We start from the raw sequence: 24,934 nt of genomic DNA, 5'->3' as shown, positions 1-24,934 counted from the left end.
TAATAGTGTGTATGTATGTGTATACTTATGTGTATGTATATGTGTGTATTTCTGTGCATATGTATATGTTTGAATGTCTGTTAGGTTAGCTGGCGGATGCAGGTCCAGGTGTAGATGCCTCCTTTCTGAGCTTTTTTTTTTTTTTTTTTTTTTTTTTTTAGGTGATGGTGCTTGAACTCTGGGCCTTGGCACTGTCCCTGAGCTCTTCAGCTCAAGGTTACCATCCTACCCCTGACCCTGGACATTGTCCTTGATCTCTTCTACTCAAGACTACTGTCATACCCCTTGAGCCACATGCTACTTCCAGTTTTCCTAGTGGTTAATTGAAGATAAGAGTCACAGGGTCTTTCGTCTCTGGGCTGGCTTTGAAAGGCGATCGTCAGATCTCAGCCTCCTGAGTAGGTAGGGTTACAGGTCTGCACCACTGTGCCGGGTTCTTTTCTGAACTTTTTTTCCCACAAAGCTAGCTGTCTACCACTTGAGCCAAAGTTGCACATCCACCTTTTTCATTTGGTAGTTAATTAGTGATAAGGGTACTGCAGAAGTTCCTGTCCAAGCAGGTTTGGAACTGTGATCCTCAGATCTTGATCTCCTGAAAAGCTAGGCTTACAGGTGTGAGCTACCAGCACCCAGTAGTTTTTAAAGAAAAAATAGCCCTCAAGTTGTAATCTGTTTTTCCCTTGATCACCACAAACCTGAAGAAAAAGTATGTGTTCTAATTTACCGATACTTTAAGAAAATATCATGCTGCCACATTTTCTAAACCTCTCAGCACAAAGTACTTGTGGATTTTTTTTAATGTTTGGCTATGGCTCATGCTCTTTTTAGTGGAATGTCAATAAACATCCAGGGAGTTCTTGTTCAAGTCCCTTAATGTTGGGAAATGACAGAACAGGAAAACAAGTGACTCCTAATCCCCAAATATGCTACACTGCCACAAAACTAGATGAGTCATTTCATCCTTGGCTTCCTTAAATCCTCATGGTTTCTTGCCTACTTCATGAAGAGTATTTGGGAATGTAGTCTCACCCAACACAAGCTAGTATTTTCATTATTAAACATGTTATTTCTCTTCCATGTGTTTCTTCTCAAGAGAACACACGTGGAGTGATGAGTCAAAGAATATTTTTGGTCACCTCACATGTGGCAAAAAAAATAAAAATGCTTCTGAAAGCTGCAAAGCCCATTAACTCAAGGTATGCTGGAGTTTAATTTTCCTTTGTCTTACTCTTGCTATCCTTGCTTTGTAGAAATGCTCTTGACCTTCTTCAAGCTTATTTTATTCATCCATTCATTTAATTAGTTCTTTCTCTGCTAGTACCTGGAGCTTAAGCTCAGGGTCTCTCCTCTTCCTTGACTTTTATTTTTGTGGTTGATAGTCTAACTCATGAACCATGCCTCCAGTCCAGGTTTTAACTAGGCATTTTGGAGCTGGAATATCAGAAAGTTTTCTGCCTGGACTGGTTTTGAACTTAGATTTCCCCAGATGTCAGACTCCTGAGGAGAAAGTATTATAGGTGTAAATCTACAAATCAAGTACCTGGCTCAAATTCATTTTAATAGAAACTCACAGGCATGTGCTTTTGTTTACCTAGCAGTACATTTCAAAATTTTTCAACTTTTCCAAACTTTTAGTGGTACATAATCTTTTCAGTGGATGGATTTAGAGATGCTGCATCATCTTTTTAAAAAATTTCTGTAATAAGAAGCATAATTACTTTACTCACATGGTAAATTGAGTCATCACTACATTCCCTTTTCAATTGACTTATTTTCTGGGGCACTTTTATACTAAGTATAACTTATTTGTCTTATACTTACTTATGCTCCTTTCTCTTCCACAGTGACCAATACTAATTAACCTCCTTAGAAGGAAGCTCTCTTTGAAAGAAACAAAAGATAATACTCTTAGTTTTTGTCTTAATCTTTTTGTTTTAGCTGCGTGTTGTCTAGTAGTGAGTATTAAGCACAGAACAGCAACAACAACAAAAAATTTCCATGCAGAATTGGAGCTATAAAGCATCTGCATAGGCAAATACTGAGTCTCCATGTACTGTTCAGGGGTTCTTCAGGAACTCACTCCATGATTAAAAACATGAAAACCATATGTACTAATCCTATCCAATTTATTTAATAATGTAGTCAGAAATGGAATTTATTGACATCTGTCCTCAGGTTCATATAAAACCAACCAAAACCATGACAATCCATTGTAACTTCCTTTGGAATATGAGGCTCTAGGATCTAAGATCTGTTTTTTAGGTTTATTCAAATTATTTATTACTGTTTGTTAAAATAGATTTACATGACTGTGTTTTCCCCTACTTACAAAGTATAAGAATATGTGGTTCACTCAGTGAGATATCAGTTAATTATGAGAAAATTCAAATGCTTAAATATTTTCTAAATGAAGCAAACAAATGCTAATCTCAATGATTGATTTTTTTCACTTGTTATCTGGCCCCTGATAGTTTGTATTAACAGAGTCTTTAGAAATGGCCTTATTTGGGTTCACATCTCTAAGATCTAATGTAACTTAGATATTCACAATTAGTTAACTACATTTCTTGTTTTCTTTCTTCAATTTAGAGCAAAATTTAAACTATAAAATTATATGTTTTGGTCAGTCATGGGGCTTGAACTCTGGGCTCTTCAGCTCAAGGCTAGCACTCTATCACTTGAGCTACAGCATCACTTCCAGTTTCCTAGGGGTTAATTGGAAATAAAGAGTCTCGTGGATTTTTCCAGAGAAAGTCAGGCTGTCTTTGAACCATGATCCTCAGCTCTCAGCCTCCTGAGTACCTAGGATTACAGGCATGAGACAACAGTACTCAGAAAAATTATTGTTCTTAGTATACCATTTATTTCTTCTTCTCACAAAAGATTATGGTATTTAATAGGACTGATCAGATTAAAATTAAGGATATAAATTCAAATTGGTAAAAGCCTGTAAAATCTCTTGTACTAGTTGGTAGACTCATGCAGATGAGGTAGGAGTTCTCATACTCTATGGAATGGCAAACTAACTGTACAATTTCCAAAGTCACACACACACACACACACACACACACACACACACACACACACACAGAGTTTTAATTCTATTTAGTGATGATGGGTACATGAAGACCTAAATAGAAAAGAGAAACTGTACTCTTAAATTTTTTTCTTCCCATCAAAAGATGCGCCAAAGATCTAAAGAGAGATTTCTGTGAAGAGGAAATAAGAATGCTCCATAGACACATGAAAAAATGCTTGGCATCTCTGGCCATAAAAGAAATGCAAATTAAACCAACTATAGGATTCCAACCCCATGCCAGTTAGAATGGCTAGGATCAAAAAATGTGGACAGGAGGGATCGCTACTACACTGTTGGTGGGAGAGTAAACTCGTTCAATCACTATGTAAAGCAGTATGGTTCCTCAAAAGACTAAACATAGAGCTCCCCTATGACCCGGCAATTCCACTCCTTGGCTTTTACCCAATCGTCCAGAAACAAGGACATATTAAAGCCACTTGCACAACGATGTTCATTACAGCACTATTTACCATACCAAAGATATGGAACCAACCCAGATGTCCCTCAGTAAATGATTGGATCAACAAGATGTGGTATTTATTCACAATGGAATTCTATGCTGCCATCAGCATTTGTAAGGAAATGGAAAGACTTAGAAAAAATCACATTAAGTGAAGCAAGCCAGACCCAAAGGAACATAGATAGGCTCAATGTTTTCCCTCATTTGTAATTATTAGTCTACATCGAGGATTTTCCTAGCAGAGGATTACAATGCACAAAACCTAGATACATAGGTCATATAGGATGAGGCTAAATGAAAGAATCTCCATGATACTGAAATAAGAGGTTTATCTTGTGTGATGTTCTTAATGTACTATGTTATTTCTCTTCTCTTTTGTTGCCCTTTGGTTAATCTCATATTGTTACTGTATCTAACTTTGTTATCTGATATATTGTATATACATTTATTTGATTATTTGAAATAGGAAAGGGAAGGGGAAAATAAGATGATTTGGATGGGGTGGGGGAAGGGAAATGGGGACAAAAACATAAGAACGGGTATCAATATGTGAGAAGTAATGCACCTACTATCTGGCAAATGTAACTGTAACCCCTCTATACATTACAATCAAAAAATTTCTTCCCAGGGCTGGGAGCATGGCCGAGTGGTAGAGTGTTTGCCTAACATGCATAAAGCCCTGGGTTTGATTCCTTGGTACCACATGACACCAAAAAAGTCCGAAATGGCACTGTGGCTCAAGTGGCAGAGTGTTAGCCTTGAGCAAAACATATCCAGGACACTGCCCCCAGGCCCTGAGTTCAAGCCCCAAGACTGGCAAAAAAAAAAAAAAAAAAGATTTCCTATAGAAATCAGAGATAAAGACCCTCAGAAGACGTAGTCTACAAACCCTTTTGAAAAGCAATTTGTGGGAATAATATTGGAATCAAATTCAGAGACTTACGCTTGCTAAGGCACACACTATTTTACATGAGCCATGCCCACAGCACTTCTAAATCCCTTAAACATTTTGTTTCCTTATATTAGCCCTTTGGGAAAACTTTTTATCTATAATATCTTGTCTGTTATTTACAACCTCAATGTTTCCCTTTCAAAAGTCAGAGGTCAATATAGTGAGCTAAAAATTAAATAAGCAGGGTAGTGTTAAAACCTTTAACTATTGTGAGCAGTTATTTTCTCCTCTTCCTCCTTTTTCTCTGTTTGCTTCTTTCCCTGCTCTATCTCCTCCTCCTCTTTCTCCTTCTCCTTCTTTTTTTTTCTATGTAACTTCACAAAAATACAGTGAGTTCTTTGTGGAATGTAGCTCTTTTGTAGATGGTGAAACAAGTACTTAAAATGTTACAGTACTTAGATTAATATAATTTCTTGCAAGACTTTCCATGACCTTATGAATGAGGCAATGCCATTCTTTCTGGTGGAAGCACAGAATCCCACTTTTTCTTGATTCATTCATCTACTGAGGAGTACCTGGGTTGATTCCGTATCTTAGATATGGTAAATAATGCTGCAATCGGAAAAAAATTATATTAAGCCAGACCCAAGAAAATGCATGGTTTCCTGCATTTGTACTAACTAGAATATTTCTAGGATATTATTAACACAGGGTCACAGTAACTCAATAGCTATGTGCATATGATCATATAAACTGATGATTATGGAAATAAACTTCAAGAATTGAAACAAGAGACATTTTAATATACTGTTTGAAGTTACTTCTTTTTTTCTTTTTCCTTTGGTTTATTCCCTTTGTCACTATTTCTGACGTCTGTACACTTCATCTTGTATATGAGTTTATCAGATTTGGGAAGGGAAAAGGGAATCAATCACAGAAATGGTGGGACAAAGGATAAATCAATGCTATATTATGTTGGAAATGAATTTTATAAAGAGGGGGAGGAGAGTTGGGTGTGAAGTGGGAGAAATGAGAGAGGGTAATGCTGTTCAAAAAGAAATGTACTCATTACCTCAATTGCTTTTTTCTGAATTGGTAGTTTTTATTGATGTTTAATTTATTTCTTCTCAAATGCATAAATATTAGAAAAAGACTATATTGCATGTTATTATTAGGGTAACCCCAAACAGCTCATATCTAGAAACGCATTCATTACTTTAATTATATAAATTACTTATATATCACCTTTACAATAAAAAATTTTTAAGTGCCAGCACAGCCCAGTGCTGGTGGCTCATGCCTGTAAGCCTAGCTACTTGCTAGCCTGAGAAATTAGAATCAACATTTGAAGCCAACTCTATCCAAACATATCCATGAGAAAGCCAGGCACACACCTTTAATCCTAGCTACTTGGGAGGCTGAGATCTGAGGATTGTGGTTCCAAGCCAGCTGGGATACTAAAGTCCTGAGACTCTTATCTCCAATTAATCACTAGAAAACAGGACGTGGCACTGTAGGTGAAGGGGTAGGGAGGTAGCCTTGAGCTGAAGAGCTCAGGAACAGTGCCCTGTCCCCCCCCCCAAAAAAAAGCCAATTACCAATCACTTTGTTGGTAACACAATACCAGCTGAATACCACAGTACTCAGATGAAAAGTTATACATTTTGGTTAACTGTTGTTTTATGGTGATGTGACAACTATATGTAAACTGAACAGTAAATATTCTCAAGGTTTGCTATGAAAAGTTGTTATATGACTCTGTCTAGCAGTATGCACTAGTTATTGAGCCAGAGTGATTACTACTTTTCCACACTGTAAGATATTTCCCAGAGATGAGGAAGTGTTTTCTCGTGCTATGTGCTAGCGGAGGACACAGGATCAGTTTCCCCAAATTATAGATGTTCACTGTCGTTTGCATCCTTTGTGAGATTGTATAGACTCACATTAATAAAAATATACTTGATGGCTCAGTTTTGATTAATCATAAATATAAAAGTGCTATAAGTAATTATTAACAAGGATAAGGTATTTGGCAATGTTGGTGCAAACCAAAATAAGATATTCTCAGGTGACTATTCCAGAATCAAAGTGACATAAAGTACAATAATTGGATAGATGTTATAAGTAGAGGAAGCTGGTAGTGCAATTGTTAGAGATAATGTGAGAGATAATCTTGTTAATTTAAATCAGATAAAAAAAAAGTGTTGCTAGGCAAGAACTGCACTGTATAAGCCACAGCCTTAGCTCTTCTCTTTTTCACTTTTATTTATGTATTTATTTATTTATGTATTTATTTATATGCATCGTGATCCATTTCCTACCTCTGCTTAGCTTCATTCTGGGTGATATCTTCTTAGGTGGAATCTCTAAGACAAGGTAGCAATAAGAACAACTAGCTATATATGTATTTTTTCTTTTTTCTTCCTCTTTCCTGTCCTTGACTCACATCTGTTTTACATTCCCAAACTTCCTGCCCACACCCTGACACTTGGGTGTGGCCCTATGGCTGAGTTTTCCTGCCATATGGAGTGTGTTTTTTGCTAGTGGGGTAGAAGTAGGACACTTCTAGGAAAAGGCAAGTGAGGGAGCTTGCACATTTTATATTTTCTCTTTCCATCTCTCCTGTCAGTCTTGGGAACAACAAGCTATAGATGTGGCAGGATCATGGAGGTGGGTACAAGTTATGTTCTTAAATGGCTTCGTGAAGCAACATTGTGCAGGATATGAACTCTCACTGAACTGTGGGATGGGTGCAGACTGCCTTTGTGATAAACCATTGAGAATTAGAAGGAATTTATTAGGACCACAAGCTTTTAGCTTTAACATACAATCTGTACATCTGATCTTGGAAGCAAAGTACATTCAGCTAATGATTTGGATGAATATCTCCAAGATTTCAGTGTGAAACCTATTCCCAGAAAGTGTTTCTCTACATGCTATACCACTCTGAGTTTGAAAATAGGTATCCTGTGTCTTTACTCAATTACAGGGATTATGTTTCCTTGAAAACTTGTATTTTAATATTAGAAAAGGAGTATAAATAAAGTCAACAGCAAATATCAATAAACACCTTTATTCATAATATTCAAGAAATAGGTAACACATGTTTCCATAGTTAATTTGTATCTATTTATGCCTCTTCTTTGCCAGTTAGTCAACTAAAAACTGAACATTTTTCTGGTGGGAAATCTTGCTGCAATACTCATGTTTTCTATTCTACTACAGAAGCAGATGTAAAAGATAAAAAGGAAAAAAGAAAGACATGGAGACCAATTACAGTTAAGATGTCCAATTATATTTAACAGGCAAAAGCATTTACAGAATTTTGAAATAAATGTCATAATCTTAAGGCATAGTTTTGCATTTTTCTAGAATAATCCAATTAGCCAGAAGCTAGCAGAGACTCTAGTTGATCTCCAATTCTCTGACTACTAGTACTTTTTAAATGTGACTTATGAATGTTCTGAAAATGTTTATGGAGTTTAGTTGTATGTCATACCTACCCTGTTTCCTTCTGAACACATTGTTCACAAGTGTTAGGTTCAATTCTCACTATCTTTTTTTTTTCACTTTGTTGAAGAACAAGAAGAAAAAGGAACAAGAATAGGAAGAAGAGATATACTTAACAGATGGAGAACATTAATTATTCAACTACTGCTTGTCAGAAATAAATGTAGTTCTGAGCTGCAGATGAACCAATGAAAGATTATGCAACTGATTATAGATATATTTAGTGATTTCCAAGCAACTATTGACAATTAATCCCATAAAACTCATGAGTCACAAGAACCCATTAAAGTGTCTCTCAAAAGAATCTGATGAACCATTTGGTTCTGGTGACCACTGTGGAAAACTAGTGGAGATTTGTTTTGAACATAAACACTTTCTAAAGTGAGAGCTCTAGCCCATCTTGTCCCCCTCTCCACCATGCTCAAAATAATTTGATACTTTAGATAGTTAAAGGACAAGCAGATCCTGCTTGCCCTCTGACAGAGTGGACAGACTACTGATGGACTGAAAGGGAAGAACTAAAAAGCTAGAGATGTTCTGGGGAAGGATCACATAGGAGGAGCCCTAGCAAAGATTACTTCCCCAACCTGAAATCCAGTTAAAGCCCACATTCTCTCATCTTCTTGCTGCCATAAGCTCATTTGCTCAGAGGTGAACAGTCTTACTGGGACCACACACTGCTGATAAAAACAGGGCATTTCCATCTAGACCAGGAATAGCAACCTAGACATGGGCAGAGAACCCTGTAAGGAAGTTTCTTTCTAGGGCATAGCTCCAATATGGTTGGTGTTTGGAAGTCATTGTAGAGGAAAAATCATGTCTACTACATAAAATCCCCAAAGAGAATTATAAGCTGGATGATTTCTTCACTAAGAAAGTCCTGCTTTAGGGGTAAGCAGTCATGAGTAAGTACCACTGTGTCTTTCCTTCATCCCTGAAGCAATCTGAAATCAACCAGGCAGCTGGTTTTTAATTCTTTATCCACCACAGGTGGGGAAAACAAGAAAGCAGTTAATGGTCATTAGCTTTTTGGACTTAACTAAGCTTCTCAACTTATGAGAATAATTTGAACACACTTCATATAGAAAAACGGGGTAATCTCAAGTAATACTGTAATATTCTGGAATTTGAACAAGGACATATTTAGATCTAATTCTAACCTTAAACAAATGTGATTATAGAACTAAGAAATGATAGCTTCTATTGCCATTTCCCTTATAAATTCAACTACCACTCACTAAGTACTTTCAAATTTGTGTGTGATGTTCCATCATGAAGGGAAAAGAAAAATACTCAAGTGTTTTAAATTACTCTTAGTTAGAAATTCCTGATTTTTCACGTTTTCAGGAAGGTTTGATTTTTGAGATAATTTCTGGAAAATAAAGACCAAAAAAATTTAGTAACTCATAAAAGCAAGAAATATGTGTATAATTGTGTGAGAAAAGCTAAAACAACATTTCACAGCTGGTCACTCTAAAAAAATGACTTGTTGGATTTACTTTACAGATAACACCTGTATGTCTTAAATAATACATACGCACATTATTCATTTAGAGGCTTTTATACAGACTAACATTTCTGTGTGCAAAAAAAATATAGCTCATTGAAGAATTTAATTTTGGAGTTTTAAATAAACCAGACCCTAAGCATCCCAGCAGATTTTTAATAACATGTTTTATCTAGATAACAGAAAACTTTTGTGTTTTGTCATGTATTATTCAGTAAGTTTCTCTGTGAAAAAAAAACTATTATCTATTATGCTGGTCTTAAGATCATTTTCTCTATCAGAAAAAAAATGGTTGGTCTAATTCCTTCTATTATCTAAACTCTCTTGTATTTACCCATCAGATATAACATGGAGGGGAACAAGATAATGTGTTTGTAGGTTACATGTTCTACCATTGCATGGGAGTGTGTGTGTGTGTGTGTATCTGTTGGTGGGTCAAGTTGATTGTTCTACCATGGTGGAACATGCAAATAAATGGAGAGTAAAATGAGGTGAAGGGAGGGAAGAAAGTTGCAAAGGTGTTCTTCCCTTAAAATTACTCTAAAATCTTTGAGAATTCATATCAATGCTGTAATAATAAATAGGCGCTTTACTCGAAAATGTAACTTCATTTTCAAGCAGTATTTCTTAGAACTGGAATTTGTGAAGCAAAGCAACAAAAAAGGAAAAGGCCCACCTGAGGTATTTAAAGCATTTGTTAATGCAACTAGGAAGTAATGGAGCAAATTCTATTCCATGCATCCAAGCATCCTGCTACAGAGGAGAGAATTCTATGCCTTACTGGCACAAAAGGCAGCCAGTCCTGGAGAAGGACTCTTAATATGGGAAAGGAAAATCGTTGAGATTCTTCTATGGGAGTTTAGGAGCAGGTGTTTAGCTGGAGGGGAATATTTTATGGTCAGATATTTCCTCATGCTTACCAAAACCATAGTTTGTGGTGAAAGTAAGGATCTGACACTTTAGCAAATGGAAATTTGAGAAAAATACTTACAAAGACACAGAAGACCTTTGGAGTGAAGCTATACTGTAAATTCAGGGTGCAGAATACCTGCAGGTGTTACTCCTTGGTTTTCTTCTGTATATTTGCATCCTCCACATTACATTCCAAGCTATCCATTGATATAACTGGATCCATCTCTGAACTGTGAGCTTCGCGCAATCACAAATCAGAGCTTACCTTCACAAGTCTCCAGAGAATCTCACAAAACCATGTGTACTTTCACATGTGTGTTAAACTGGGTAGATTTTAAGAGATCTATGGGTTGAAAACCAAATGAAAGAGCTGGGAGTGGTGACTCATGCCTGTAATCCTAACTACTCAGGAGGCTGAGATCTAAGGATCGAGGTTCAAAGCCATCCTGTGCACAAAAGGACCTGAGACTCTTATCTCCAATTAACCTCTAGAAAACAGGAAGTGAGGCTTGGCTCCAGGGTAACTATAGCTACAGAAAGGACCATAGTTTGAAACCAGCTCAAGCAGACAAATCAAGAGTCTCTCATCTCCAATTAACTAATGAAAAATCAGAGAAGCAGTACCACTCAAGTAGCAGAAAGTTATCTTGAGAGAAAAAGCCAAGCAAGGCCGAGGGTGAGCCCAGGAGCCCAGGAAAGGCATAAGTGCGTGCATGTGTGTGTGTGTGTGTGTGTGTGTGTGTGTGTGTGTGTGTGTGTGTGTACGTGCATGGGTGTACATTTGACTATATATAAATGCATGAACAAAGAAGATACTTTTCAGCATAAGATAATTAAGAGGCAATTAGTCCACTGAAATGTGATTGTGATTATATTGTGTCTTTCTGTGTGAAAAAAAATATAGTGAAAACATTAGCTACTTCTATTCAGTGCAGGTTTCTTGCTTGAACTGACAGACACTAATTATTTTCTGGTACCTCATCATAATCCACCAAGGGAATATTTTTGAACTATCACCAAATGAACTTTCTAGCATGCTGAAATTATTTCCACCAAAATCTAGATATACTTAAGGAGAACTTTTCTGAATAAGTAAATTTATGTTTTTGATATCTGCAAACTCTACTGGTTCCTTCCATTGTGATATGCGAGTCTAATAAATATTGATCACTTGATATTTACATTGGGAGCCTTAACTGTTCTTCAATCTGTTTTGTAAGCATTTGAATCATCTGAGTACAAATGTCATTCATTTGTTAACATTAAAGACATGGAATTCAGGGTGAGGAATTCATATGGGAAGAATGGCATTTGATAAAATGAGAAAAGCTTCGCCAGAAGAAGCTTAGTTGGCGCTTTCTTAAATTCTAAAAACCTGTCTGGATGCAAAATATTGCTCTAAATAACTTTAAGCCACTCTCCTCTGATATGTCTATCAAAACCAATTTTTGAGATTCACAATGATGAAATGGTTAAATGTACTGAATTAAAGTCATTTTAGAGATGGTGAAGAAGCAAGTTTGGGATTCCCAGGCATACTACAACAACCACAAAAATGAGGAGGGTCAGCTTTCAGCTAAAGGATACTAGTTTCAGGACTCCAGGAACTGACAAGTGAGTGAGAGATTGAGAGACTGGGTAACCAAAAGGTAACAGCCTTTAGTAATAAGTACTTCCTCCCAGATCCTTCCTCCTGGGGCTATTGGTTTTCTAGAATCAGCATGTCCCTTAATTAATTAACAAGAATCAATGTCACAAGTGTTTTCAGCTGTCCTCTTGATGGCTCTAGCTAGAGGGGGTTTCAGGACGTGGTCAGTGGAGCCCTTTGTTGGACAAGTCTGAATTTCCCTTCAGGATGCAGTCCCTACTTTGAGCATCTCATAAGTCCCAGAGAAATGGTCAGCTTAGGGACCCCTGCTGTTCTTGGGATCTCTGAGTGTTAACAAGGTGGCAACATGAAAATTTTACCAGATCCATTTTCCCTTGGCCTATTCATGGATTAACCCAAGAATGACTGTCATTTACCCCTGAAGTAGTCTGTCTTCTTGCCACAACCACATAGCAAAAATCAGTGGATTTGCCTCTCTACCTTCTTAGACTTGGATCATTAGAGGAAACAAGAGGACCCAGAACATTAGCCATAACGACCATGGTGCCCAAGTACTAATAATCACCAAACTTCCTCTCTCCCATCACCAATTCTTGGCCTTCAAAACGGAATTTCTGAAAAGGGTGGTAACCCCAGCACCGTGGCAAATGTGGAGGTTTATTTTGTACAAGACATGCAGTCAATACACTGAAGGGTATTTGTCATTTAAGCAAGAATAAAAAGAGAAGAGGTAAGCACAAATTGTTAAAAAAAAAAAATGTTGGGGGTGAGCACAGTCAATTCCCTTCCCCGTTAACCCTTTCCAATCCTGTCCCCAAGGAAGGCCCTCAGGCTGGGATTCATTGATGGTGGAAAGTGCTGGGTTTGCTCACAGAGGGCAGCCTTGCCCTGCCCGACCCATGGTAGCGCTCCTGGCATCACGGCGCGCCAGGAAGCGCCCGCGGCTGCCCGACTGTCCCCGCTGCTCTGCTGCTGCCTGGGAGAAGTTAGTCAGCCCAAAGCCTGAACCGCACGAGGGCTGGAGCTCAAGGAGACCGAAGGAAAAGGCAGGAAACTCAGTACCCGGACAGCTGCTGGGAGGAAGCGACAGGAGGATGGGGACCAGCGGAAAGCGGAAAACTCCGGCTAATTAATGGATGGAGTTGAAGCTGAGATGCCAGCACATCGGGGCTTGGAAAAAGGAAAACAACAACAACATCAACAACAGCTCGCAACATGAACTTCCTACCCCGGGCAAGGAAAGCAGGCGAGAAAGACGCAGAAAGAGACTTGAAAGTCTCAGTAACTTAAAAAGAAGAAGAAGAAGAAGAAGAAAAAAACCCACCCCTTCAGAAGATGAGGTAAGCTGAGGTTAGCCAGCCCTGATTGGTTAGGGAACAATCAGACAGCCCCAGAGCCACTGCGGCTTTAAACGAGGCCAAGGAAATTTGTGTTTTTCTAGCCCAAATACTTCACCACCACCACCACCACCACCCAGGCCTCACTCCTGGCTTTGTCCCTCCTTCCATGTCGCCAGGGTCCCAGTCCCCTCCTCCCTCCAAACGCTCCCTTTCCTGGATCACCCCCCCCCCCACCTCGTCCTCCCCACCCCTCCTCTCCCCATCTGATTAGGCGCGGACCAGGAAGGGTGGGAGTGGTGGTAGGGGGGAGGACTCTCTCTTTCTCTCTTTCCCTCTCCCTCTCCCCCTCTCTCTCCCTTCAAGAGGCAGCGCACAGTGACGAATTGTTGAAATTGCCATTTCAGGATGGCATGCCGCTATAAATTCATTGTTCCACCTCCTCGCATCTTCACAGCGCTCGCGCCGCTCCCCGCGCTCGCCACGCGGCCAACCGGGGGTGCCGGGGGCCCGGGAGACCCGGGAGACCCGGCCACCGCTGCCGCCCTCGCTGCCTCGCGGCCCGGCTCGCCGCCCCCCGGCCCCCGCCTCCGGCGCTTGGGCTTTAATTTTTTTTTAATGACTTTCCTCTCTCCCCCCACCCACCCACCCACCCACCCACCTCCCTCACTTCGTCTCTTTCCTTCCCATCTTCCTGGCTCCCACGGAGACCAGCCAACCCCAGCGCGTAAGAAAGGAAGTGGGTCCCAGCGCTCGCCAACCCCCGCCGCTGGAGAAGCCGGAGCCGCAGCCGGCGCGGTGGCACGGGAAGGCGGCTTGCAACCAGTGGCCGGGCCCGGAGATCTGGGGGTGGGGTGGGGGGTTCGTGGTTCTCTTGCCTCGGTGGTGATGGTTGAGGAGCTGGAAGGGGGGAGACAACGCTTGTGACTTGAATCGGTGTTTATTTTCTTTGCAATTATTTGCAGACGCTCCACCACTTGGCTTTTTTTGTTATTGTTTTTAAAGAGATTTATCTATTCTTTTTAAATGTTTTTACACCTCTTTCCTTCCGGAGAGCAATTATATTGTTTTTATTTTTGAATTTCAATTTTTTTGCATTTTATTTATTTGTTAATATATATATCCAAACCAACAAAAGAAAAGTTGTCAAGCTGGCACCGCAGCCAGGACCGGCTGGCGCTGCTGCTGCTCCTTCTTCTGCTGCTGCTGCTGCTGCTGCTGCCTCCGCCGCGGGGTGTCTGGTGGTCCCTCTCCCACACGCATCAACCTGGCCAGCAAGTGTGTGAATGTGCGTGTGCGCGCGCGTGTGAGTGTGAGACCCCCCTCCTCTCCACACCCCCCTCCCCCTCCCCTCCACATCCCCGCCCCCTGAAAACTTCTCTAGCAAATAACAAATACCTATAAAGCGCCCGCGGCGGCGCGCCCCTCCCCGCGGCCCGCGCACTATGCGGCTCGGGTGGGCGTCCCTGCTGCTCTGCGCCCTGCGCCTGTGCGCCCTGCGCCTTCCCCCGGCCGCCGCACCTGCCCAGGATAAAGCCGGGCCGTCCCGGGGCTCCCAGCCCCGCTGGCCGCCAGGGGAGGAGGCGCCAGAGCCCGTCCAGCCTGCGGGCTCCCTTCGCCCTGGGACGCCGCCGCCACCGCCACCAGGGAGGCGCAGGAGTAGCGGGCTGGTGCGGAACATCGACCGACTGTACTCGGGCGGCGGCAAGGTGGGCTACCTGGTGTACGCGGGCGGCCGCCGGTTCCTCCTGGACCTGGAGAGGGACGAGTCCGTGGGCGCCGCGGGTTTCGTTCCGGCGGCGGGAGGCGGGCGCCACCGTGGCCACTGTTTCTATCGGGGTACGGTGGACGGCAGTCCTCGCTCCCTGGCTGTCTTCGACCTGTGCGGGGGTCTGGACGGCTTCTTCGCGGTCAAGCACGCACGTTACACCCTGAAGCCGCTGCTGCTGCTGCTGCGCGGGCCCCCGGCGGAGGCGGAGGCCGACCGGGTGTACGGAGATGGATCCGCGCGGATCCCGCACGTCTTCACCCGCCAAGGCTTCAGCTTCCAGGCCCTGCAGCCCCGCGCCAGCTGCGAGACCCCCGCCGCCCCGCCGGGCTCCCACGAGCCCCGCCGTCCGGCGCGCGGTCACCCCGGCCCGCTCGGTCACCCCGGCCCGCGCGCCCCGCTGGCTCCCGGGCGTCTTCCCCGGCCGGCGTCTCTCCCACCTGCCGGCGCCCCCGCCCCGGGTCCCCAGACGTGGTGGCGCAGGCGGCGCCGCTCCATCTCCCGGGCCCGCCAGGTGGAGCTGCTCCTGGTGGCCGACGCGTCCATGGCGCGGATGTACGGCAGGGGCCTGCAGCATTACCTGCTGACCCTCGCCTCCATCGCCAACCGGCTGTACAGCCACGCCAGCATCGAGAACCACATCCGCCTGGCCGTGGTGAAGGTGGTGGTGCTAGGCGACAAGGACAAGAGCCTGGAGGTGAGCAAGAACGCTGCCACCACGCTCAAGAACTTTTGCAAATGGCAGCACCAACACAACAAACTGGAGGATGACCATGAAGAGCATTACGATGCTGCCATCCTGTTCACGCGGGAGGTAGGTGAGGGCTGCGGGGAGGCGGGGGCGGCCTCCAGGGCTGCGATAAGGAGGTCAGGGGAGGGGGAAAACCTTGCTGATCACTTTGTCCCCCCCACCACCCCACCACCCCAACTTTCTCCATCTGTGAATTTGCTAAACCGCCTCCCAGCCAGCCTCCACTTCTGCGCCTGTAGGCGGCCTCCATGCCTCCTCCTCAAGTTCCAGCCTGTACCAACAGTCGCCTTGGGTCACTAGAATGGCTCGTGCCATCAATATTCAATACCGGTGGGTGCCATCCACTCTGGGATGAGGCACGCCCCCGGAGGCGCTGGAAAGGTTTGGTAAATGCATAGGTCAATGACCAGGCCGGGAGAATTAAGAATGCCTTTGGAATGGAAGCGTGGGTCTTTTTACTGCCCAGTTAAAGTCAAAATGATGACTTCCTCTAACCTACTGGGAAGAGCCCGGACTTCCATCCAAGGCAGAAACTTCTGTCTGACTGATGGTTTTCCTTGACCCTCTTCTGCAACACCAACCCAGGGGACTCCTTTTCTAATGTGGAATTGCGAATGGGTTTCTGAAGTGTCCAGAGGAGGAAGGAGGAGGGAGGGGAGGGGTCTGGAAGCCCAGATCCCTGAAGGGACACATTTGGGAGGTGCTTTAGCAAGGCTGCCAGTGCATCCGAGCACCGCCTTCTCCAAACTCACTCAGCCAAACAAGAGTTCCATCCAATTCACAGGTTTGGGGTTTGGGATGAATGTGTTTCTGAGGCCCTAGTACAGAAGGTCTGGGCAAAGACTCAAGACATGAGGAAGGAATGTTTTCCCAGGACGTCCTGGTTGGTTACTGAACTGAGGGGGCGGGGGAAGGTGACATTCTAAGTCCAGAGGCTCTGGGAAGGAAGACCAGACTATTTATGCGGTCATTAGACCACCAAGCCTGTGATGACACTGACAAAAAGTCTGGGTTAGTTTGAAGCCTGGCTTGTTCCTTAGTTCTGAGCCTCAGTTGTTTTTTTTTTGTTTGTTTGTTTGTTTTTTAATTTTTTTTACAGCTCTGTTCAAGTGGTCAGTTTTTTGGTCAGTCATGGGGCTTGAACTCTGGGCCTGCATACTGTTCCTGCACTCTTCAGCTCCAGGCTAGGGCTCTACCAGGACACTTCCTCAAATTGGCACTTTTAAGTGGGGCCTCTAGAACATTGGGAAAGAATAAGCCTTAAAAATGCTCACACTTTTAGTTGTCTGAGATGCATTCAGAATAGATGAAGGATTGAACACTTTGAGGTTGCAAAATGGAGAAAACAGAGCAAGGATAGGGAATTAAATGCAGGAAGCTCTGGAGACGTCCAGCTCACTACCTAATTTTTCTATTTTTACGACAGCACCGGTGGTATGAAGGAAAAGGGCTGATAAATTTGGAGTAGAGAAGCACTTGTGGCTCATAGAGTGGACATAAATGCAAACCACATGTAAACAAAGACACTGGAAGGCGGCACTTTGGAGACATGCAGGCGATACATGGGGTGGTGTACAATGGAAAAAAAATGTCTCCTCATTAAGTGATATTGTGGAAGCTGTTCTTTAATTCCTCTGCACAACATTGGCCTTTGAAATGGTCGAACATTCACGTTGTGACCCGCCCTATGTAGTGCTCATGTAAAACGACCCTTTCCTACTTGGTTTCCAAATACTTTTTCTTTCTTTCTTCTTTCATAAGCAACTTTCCATGCCTGGGTTTCCTTGCTCTGTTACATCAAAAAAAAAAAAAAAGCCTGCCAAGAAATAGACTTTAGAGAGTTTATGGAAGGAAGTCTCCCTAAAGAAAGAGGAAGAAAATAATTTGGAGGCACACTGCTCCAAAGAGTAGGCCACTTTTCATATTTGAAACCCAAACCATATTCCATCGTCCTAACATAAATAAAAGTTAAGAGAAATGTCATCATCGCTTTCCCTCTGCCTCAAAACTTTCTTTATTGTTTCCCAGAAAAAAGGAAACTAGTCAGTAATTCTAAATGATGTTTATTGCTTTCTCTGGACCTATTTTTGGCTCCCATAATTAACAGTTACTGTTTTCTAAACTGTGAGACACGCCAGTAGATTTTTAAGTTGGTGCAAACTAGCAAGAAGTAAATGAATGGTCTATCTTAATTTGAATTATTATTGTATTATAACATGCATTGTTTCCCAGCTAGTGTACACATTGGGAAGTATTTTGCACGTGTCAGCTCTGCCTTACCAAGAAGAAGCATATTTTGTCATCAACTAATTGGCTGTATATTACATTCAATCACCTTCATAAAAACTGAATATTTGAAGGGTACTTGTATTTTGAAACTATGCACTAAATTGAATAGAGTACTACCAGCAGATTGATAAAAATAAAACTTTCAAGACCCTATTACAGCATTCATTTGAGAGTATATAAGAAATCGATCTCTCATACTTCAGAAGGTGATTTCTGTCTCCTAGAGATCAGATGTGAAGGCCAAACAAACAAACAAACAAAAACCTTTCATGCCTATTTCTTTTCAATGAGAAATACCAGGCATTGGCTCCAAATTTCTACTTTTACAACTCTGTTTTGAATGTAAGAAGTGCGTTGCTTAGCAGCCAGACGCCAAGCCATCAAAACTATGTTTTGATGGGCTCTGAGTTCTGTTCAAATTTTGTATCCAGATGTCTTCTCCTAAACTGCTTGTTTTTAAAGCGTGAAGAAAATGTGAGAATATGTTTTCCATCCCTATTTACTAGCTGAGGCCACCTTGTATCTGGAAATTTGGCAGGGTAGTGTTAATAATCCATCTATCAAATCAACATATCTCACCCAGTTCACCATCAGGACTGTACCCCAACCCTTTGGAACTATTCAAATGAGGGTCCCAGCAGCCATCCTTTGTCTGAAATAGAAAACAGCTGGAATTCACATGACTTCTGTCATCAACATCCAATAGAGATCTAATCTTCCTAGGATTTATTTTGCTCTTCAGCTTCTTTTCCTTGTTGCTGACTCCCTCTGTTAGTTTAAAATAATTTCCTTAAAGACAGGCCCATTTTCTAGACTACTGGATCTCCTTTATTGCACAGTTAGGGACTCTGTTAACATGCCATCTTCTCCCCAACATCCAGTGAAAGTTTACCCTTTCATTGATTAAAGCAGTGGATCGGTGTTGGACTATTTAAGAGAATATACAATAGAAATGATTTATTCACTTTCAATACTCATCACTATGCCTTTCAATAGGCTTTTATCTCTCAGCTAAAAAGGTCTTATTCGTTCCACTTTATGATTTTGGATTAAGTCTTGAGTATTTCTTCTTTGCCACTCAGTTCCTTAATTGGTTTTGAAAGTAGGGGGCGCTACAGGGGAACTAGCATCATGGAAAAATGAGAGGCATGTGCTCTTATTTGACCAAGTCAAATATTTGGGTTCAAATCTATTTATAGTTTTGGCTTCACCAAAGACTTTTACCTGACAGGTCAACCATAACCAATAAAAGGAAAGCTCCATGACTCAAAAATCAGGAGACTAGTAGCAGCTGAAACAACTGTTGTTTATTTTCTTAGAAGTGATGAAAAAGATTTAGCAAATAAATCTAAAATCTATTGGAAGATATGCCACAGTCGTGGGACCTATTTCATCTTATATTCCTTGCATGGGCAACAGTGCCTGTTGCACCTGCTGTATGTGGGACACTCATCTAGGTAACAATAGACAAGAAGACGTCCTCTATCTACCAGGCCTACTACTAGCAGAGGAGGATGCAGATGGAAGCAGATATATGTAAAATTCACTGTAAGGAAAACTGTTGAATGCTGTAACTGGGCTATAAACAAAGTCTATGAAAGGAAAGAGGAGAGAACCATTATGCCAGCCGAGGTATCTTTTTGTTTTGTTTTGTTTTGCCAGTCCTAGGCTTGACCTCAGGGCCTGTGCACTGTCCTTGGGCTTTCTGAAGGCAAGATATCTACCACGTGAGCCATAGTACCACTTCTGGCTTTTTCTATGTATGTTGTACTGAGGAATCAAACTTGGGTCTTCATGCATGCTAGACAAGTACTCTACCACTAGGCCAAACTCCTGGCAAATGCCTAGGTATCTTTACACATATCTTGCAATTATGGAATGCGATGGGTCCTCAACGGAGATGTAGTTGTGATTTAGATGTAGTCACTTACTATTGAACATTTCCTAAGTAAAAGCCATTAGTATAAGCAATGTTATCATTGATCTTTTCAATGATCTGCAACTCTGGTATCACTTGTAAAACTTTGACAGGTAAGGTCATTAGTTTGAAGAGGAATGTCAATAATGCTCATAGGGCAGCCTCTGACAAATAGCAGAGGATGAAGATGGTCCTGTCTAATGCTTTGTGAACCCAAAAGCATCTAATTACTTTATTAAAGTATTTCATACGTTGTTTATATAAGCAAAAAGATGACTTGAAGGGTTAAAAGTAGCTCCTTTCCTGGGAATCCATTGTAGGAAGCACACAAAGTGGAGCTATTTTTTTCTCTTTTACTATTGATTGTTATTGTAGCTGTCATTATCAAAGAGCCTAGAGACATTGTGCTGAACCTATCTCACTTCAATTTAGAAGAATGACTCAGGGCCTGTGCACTGTCCTTGGGCTTTCTCAAGGCAAGATATCTACCACTTGAGCCACAGGACTACTTCTGGCTTTTTTTTATGTATGTGGTACTGAGAATCAAACTTGAGTCTTCATGCATGCTAGACAAGCACTCATAAGTGGAGGTAGAACTAAACCAGCATCTGTCATGGCCACAGGCAAGGCAGTGATTCTATAAAATATACAGAATGAGCTGTGATAGGACAGGAATGATAATTGATTAGTTGCATAATTAATTGGTCAGAAAAGACAATAATAATCAGATTAAGGAAGAAATTTCATATATCATTTGTAGCGATTGGGTAGATGTAACAGTGGCAAGGGAATTTCTCCCAGGACTGGAGGCTGCAAAGTATCTGGTCATGGTTCTAGTTCATTTAGGGTGTGGTGAGGCAGACTTCTTTCTCACTATATACTCGAAAGACCTTTCCTTTGTTTTTGTGCACAGAGAGAGAGAGAGAGAGAGAGAGAGAGAGAGAGAGAGAGAGAGAGAGAGAGAGAGAGAGAGAGAGAGGCAGAGACAAACGAATAGACACAGAGAGTGGCAGTTCTGTTCTACTCTTGATAAAAAAAATCTGAATTCTCTCTCTTATCAGGACCCTTCCCCTATGACCTCATTTAAACTCATTTACTTCCTTATCATCCCTATCTCTAAACCTTGTCCCATTGGGAGCTTGTGCCCCCACTTAGGGATTTAGGGAGGACCCAATCCAATCCATAGCACCATGCTAAGAAATTCACATTGTAAATTAAATGGAAGTCAATGGAAAGTATAGTAAGGGGGAAACAGCAGCAGTCAGAGGATGTTTTGCAATGAGCCATCTGGCCTGTCACTGGACTGAATCCTACAGGAACGAAATTATCTCAATAATCTAAAAAACTGAAGGGAAAGCTCAAGATGGTCCAAATTAAAGCCTCAGTATTAGAAAGCTAAAGGCCATGGATCCAGTGAAGAAAAGTTCAAAATCAAAGAGGAAAAAAAGAATATCTGGACTATGTTTTGAGGTCCAAAACATCCACAAGATATGAAGGAAATACAGGACAGAATAGAGCAGAACTTGCTTAATGCCAGCCAAGATGCTTCTAGAAGTCCTTTCTCAATAAAAATACCTCTTTTCCCAGACTATCTGATTCAATCAAGGTAATAACAGTTCGTTGACACCCAATACATATCCTTCTCTTAAAGAGGATCTGTGAAACTGTATTGGTTGCTCACCAGATTGAATTTTACTTCACTTATTTACTATCATGTCAGCATTTACCACAATAGCAGCCATATTCTAGACCTGCAATAACTGGGTTAAGAAGAAATGTACCTGGATTTCTTAGCTGTGTGTTTTGAACCATCTAGTAATATCTGGCTGCATGGACAGAGATTGTACAATATGAGTCATTGTAATGATCCTCTTTCTAGCTAAAATACAAAATAACACTCTTACTACATAGGTAGCCAGAAACGTAAATGATATGCCTCCAGAATCAGGTCCATATTGTGAGATAGTGGGAAGGAATGGATGACAGGAAGTTAGATTTGGTCAATGTACTGCATTTGGGTAGGAAAAAAGTCACACTAAACCCATTAATATGATTAATTCATGTTACTCTTAGAAAAAATAAAGTAACTATAAGAATCAGACCCATGAAACATTATGTAAGTGAATGTGTATAATAGTTGTAATTAAATCCTGTGCCATGTGTTCCATTATTAACTTTTCTATCACTAATCTCTTCTTGGTAAAATTTGCTTAGATAGAAAGGTAGACATCTCAGGCTGAGATGGCTCACTCCTGTAATACCAGCTACTCTGGAGGTTGAGATCTGAGGATCTCAATTTGAAGCCTGGAAAACACAAGTCCTTCAGAATCTATCTCCAAAATAAGTAGCAAATAATAAGGCTGGAGGCATGGCTCAAGTGGTAACATGTCTCTCCTGTCAAATAAGTAAGCTGAAAAGCATGAGAGAGGCTTTGAGTCCTCTCCTTGGAAACTCTTCTGCTGCCCTTCTCAGGAGGTGATGTTTAGAGAAACAAAGATCCCTGTTATTTAAGTCTTGTACAGAATGTGCTTCCCTTCTTTTGAGTAAGGACACTGCTACACTTAGGATGACATGTTCTCTCACAGCCTTTTTGTTTTTCTTTCAACTCCTTATCTCAGCATATCTGTGCTACTTGTTACCAGTCTGTCAATCAAAGCAAGAAATCTTCCAAAGCCTATTTCATGTTCCATTTTCTTGCATTCAGCCTACTTGACTTATTTCCCTATCAAGTACTAAGTGCTTGGATTTTCTAAGCTATCCTACTTTCTGTATTACTTCTCTAAGCAGCATATTTTGCTAGCTCGTTGTCCCCTTCCTGGTTGTCACAAACAGGCCTTCGGTGTTATCAATAGTCCTAAATCCCATGATAAGTCACAAGCTTTGCCACACTCATCATCTTTTCAAAGATTTCCACAGTGATGGTCACACAATGTCTGTGCTCTTGTACAATGTATTCCACTCTTATCACACATGCCACACACCACCATACCACAAGGTCACAGTTCTATCTTTCCATACTTTTAATACCTTCCATGTCACCAGGTCTTCCATTGCAGTACTCTCCATATAGTGCTGATAAGACACTGGATTGTGAATTAGCAGAGCCAACCTTTATATGACAGGTATATATTTACCTTCAGATCCACATTGGAAAAGCAGAAAAGCACACATCAGCGTTTTTACTTCTGATATATATATATATATATATGATGTACACTTCCTCATGGTTTCCTACTTCCACATTTAGATTATGTACATGGTATTATAAACAAATAAATATGCATATTTATTTATGTTTGGAATTGCATGACTGAGATACAAAAATGGTCAGTTTAAAAATTATAGCTATGGAAAAATAACAGTGTGCCTGTGTAGTCAAAGGGTTTAATCAGTTCAGTTAGAATAATAACAAGGGCTTCTGTTCATAATTTTGTCACATGGACACATTTTCATGGCAAAACACCAAGTGCATTTCACAAAATTCAAAGAGGAAAAGGAGGCTGATGGCCTCTAATGAGCAATTGATTAGCAACAAACAGAGATAATATGATTTGGGCTTTAATTTCATTTACAACAGGAAGGCCATTTCCTTTTGTTTCATTCAAGCCTATTAGTGAAGTGATTAGTGAAAACTGGAAACTTACTCCCAGATTTTACTTCACACACACATACACACACACACACATGCACACAGATAAAGATATATACACTCAGCTATGTACATACAATCTACCTGCATTATTTGTATTTCTGAAGGCTTGATCAGATTGACACACACTGAATTAAATATGAGAGTTCATAAATTTCCAAAGATTCAGTGTATGAAATTACAACCCAGTTTTGATATTAAGAGATAAGCTTTTGAGGAGTTAGACATAGGAAGGAAAATTTATTTTCCTATTCAGATCACACACAAGACATTGTGTCCAAAAATGTGGTAATAGCTTAGTGCTCTGTGATGGAAAACAAATTATTTAAGCCAATCTTCTGATCATAGAAGCATGAATTTAGGTCAGACTACTAGAACTTGCCTAAATATGATGATCTGTGGAAATCATCCTTCCATACACAGCTTTGTGAAGGCCCAAATGGCTGGAATTGTATTGGACAAGCTACAACCTAAGACATCTTTTTACATGTAATTGAGACTCTTTTTCCTTCCATGGCACTGGGTCCCACACTAGCTCAGCAGAGTTGCTGTCTTGCGCTTGTCACTGGAGTATTTCCAGGGCTGAGCAGGTGATGCCATAAACATTTCCCAGTCTTGCCATTTGGGTGAGCAAGTGGCAGAGCATGGTGGCTCCCTCTGGATGTAAATTGATTTTAATGATTTCTTTCTTTCTCCTGGGCAGGATTTATGTGGGCATCATTCATGTGACACCCTGGGAATGGCAGACGTTGGGACCATATGTTCTCCGGAGCGCAGCTGTGCAGTGATTGAAGACGACGGCCTCCACGCAGCGTTCACCGTGGCTCATGAAATTGGTATGCAGGACCTTTTCTCTTCCCTCGCCAAATCAAACACTTGTAGCAGCTGCAACAGGAACCAAAATACTTGGCGATTAATTCCAGATTTCTTCTGGTCCAGCTGGACCATGGAGGATTAAATTTGTTTATGTTTGCGCTTTTAGGGGTTAACTAATGCGGGAGAAGGAAAGCAATGTCAGCAATGCAGTAGATGCTTCCTTCTGAGAGCATCATTGAAAAGTTACAGAGAAACTGGGCTACTTGTTTTGCCTCCTTCCTGTCTTTGCAAACATCTCTAAATGATTCCTAGACAGAATTTGTCACAGTCACCTATGGAATGTAGAGGCAGCCATTTTTAGAGTTATTCAAGACTCCTCCAGGGCTAATCAGTTTGCACAGAAATTTGCTTTGCTCTATCATGAGTGATCAGAGTTA

At 41.4% G+C, this 24,934-nt stretch overlaps 1 protein-coding gene across 1 annotated transcript in view; it reads left to right on the top strand.

Moving 5' to 3' along the window:
* The first annotated feature begins 13,226 nt into the window (after positions 1-13,226).
* Positions 13,227-24,934, top strand: part of Adamts5 (ADAM metallopeptidase with thrombospondin type 1 motif 5) — a 44,502-nt gene continuing 32,794 nt past the window's right edge. Inside the window, exons 1-3 of the mRNA XM_090348364.1 lie at positions 13,227-13,309; positions 14,021-15,888; positions 24,385-24,517. Of these exons, the coding sequence (XP_090204490.1) occupies positions 14,752-15,888; positions 24,385-24,517 (1,270 nt within the window). The 5' untranslated portion in view covers positions 13,227-13,309; positions 14,021-14,751. The remainder of the gene's footprint in view (positions 13,310-14,020; positions 15,889-24,384; positions 24,518-24,934) is intronic.

This window comes from Megascapheus bottae, chromosome 1 (assembly GCF_031878675.1).
Source record: "Megascapheus bottae isolate mThoBot1 chromosome 1, mThoBot2.hap1, whole genome shotgun sequence".
Taxonomy (NCBI): domain Eukaryota; kingdom Metazoa; phylum Chordata; class Mammalia; order Rodentia; family Geomyidae; genus Megascapheus; species Megascapheus bottae.
The sequence above is the reverse complement of the archived record's forward strand: the minus strand, read 5'-3'. Positions and strand labels throughout refer to the sequence as shown.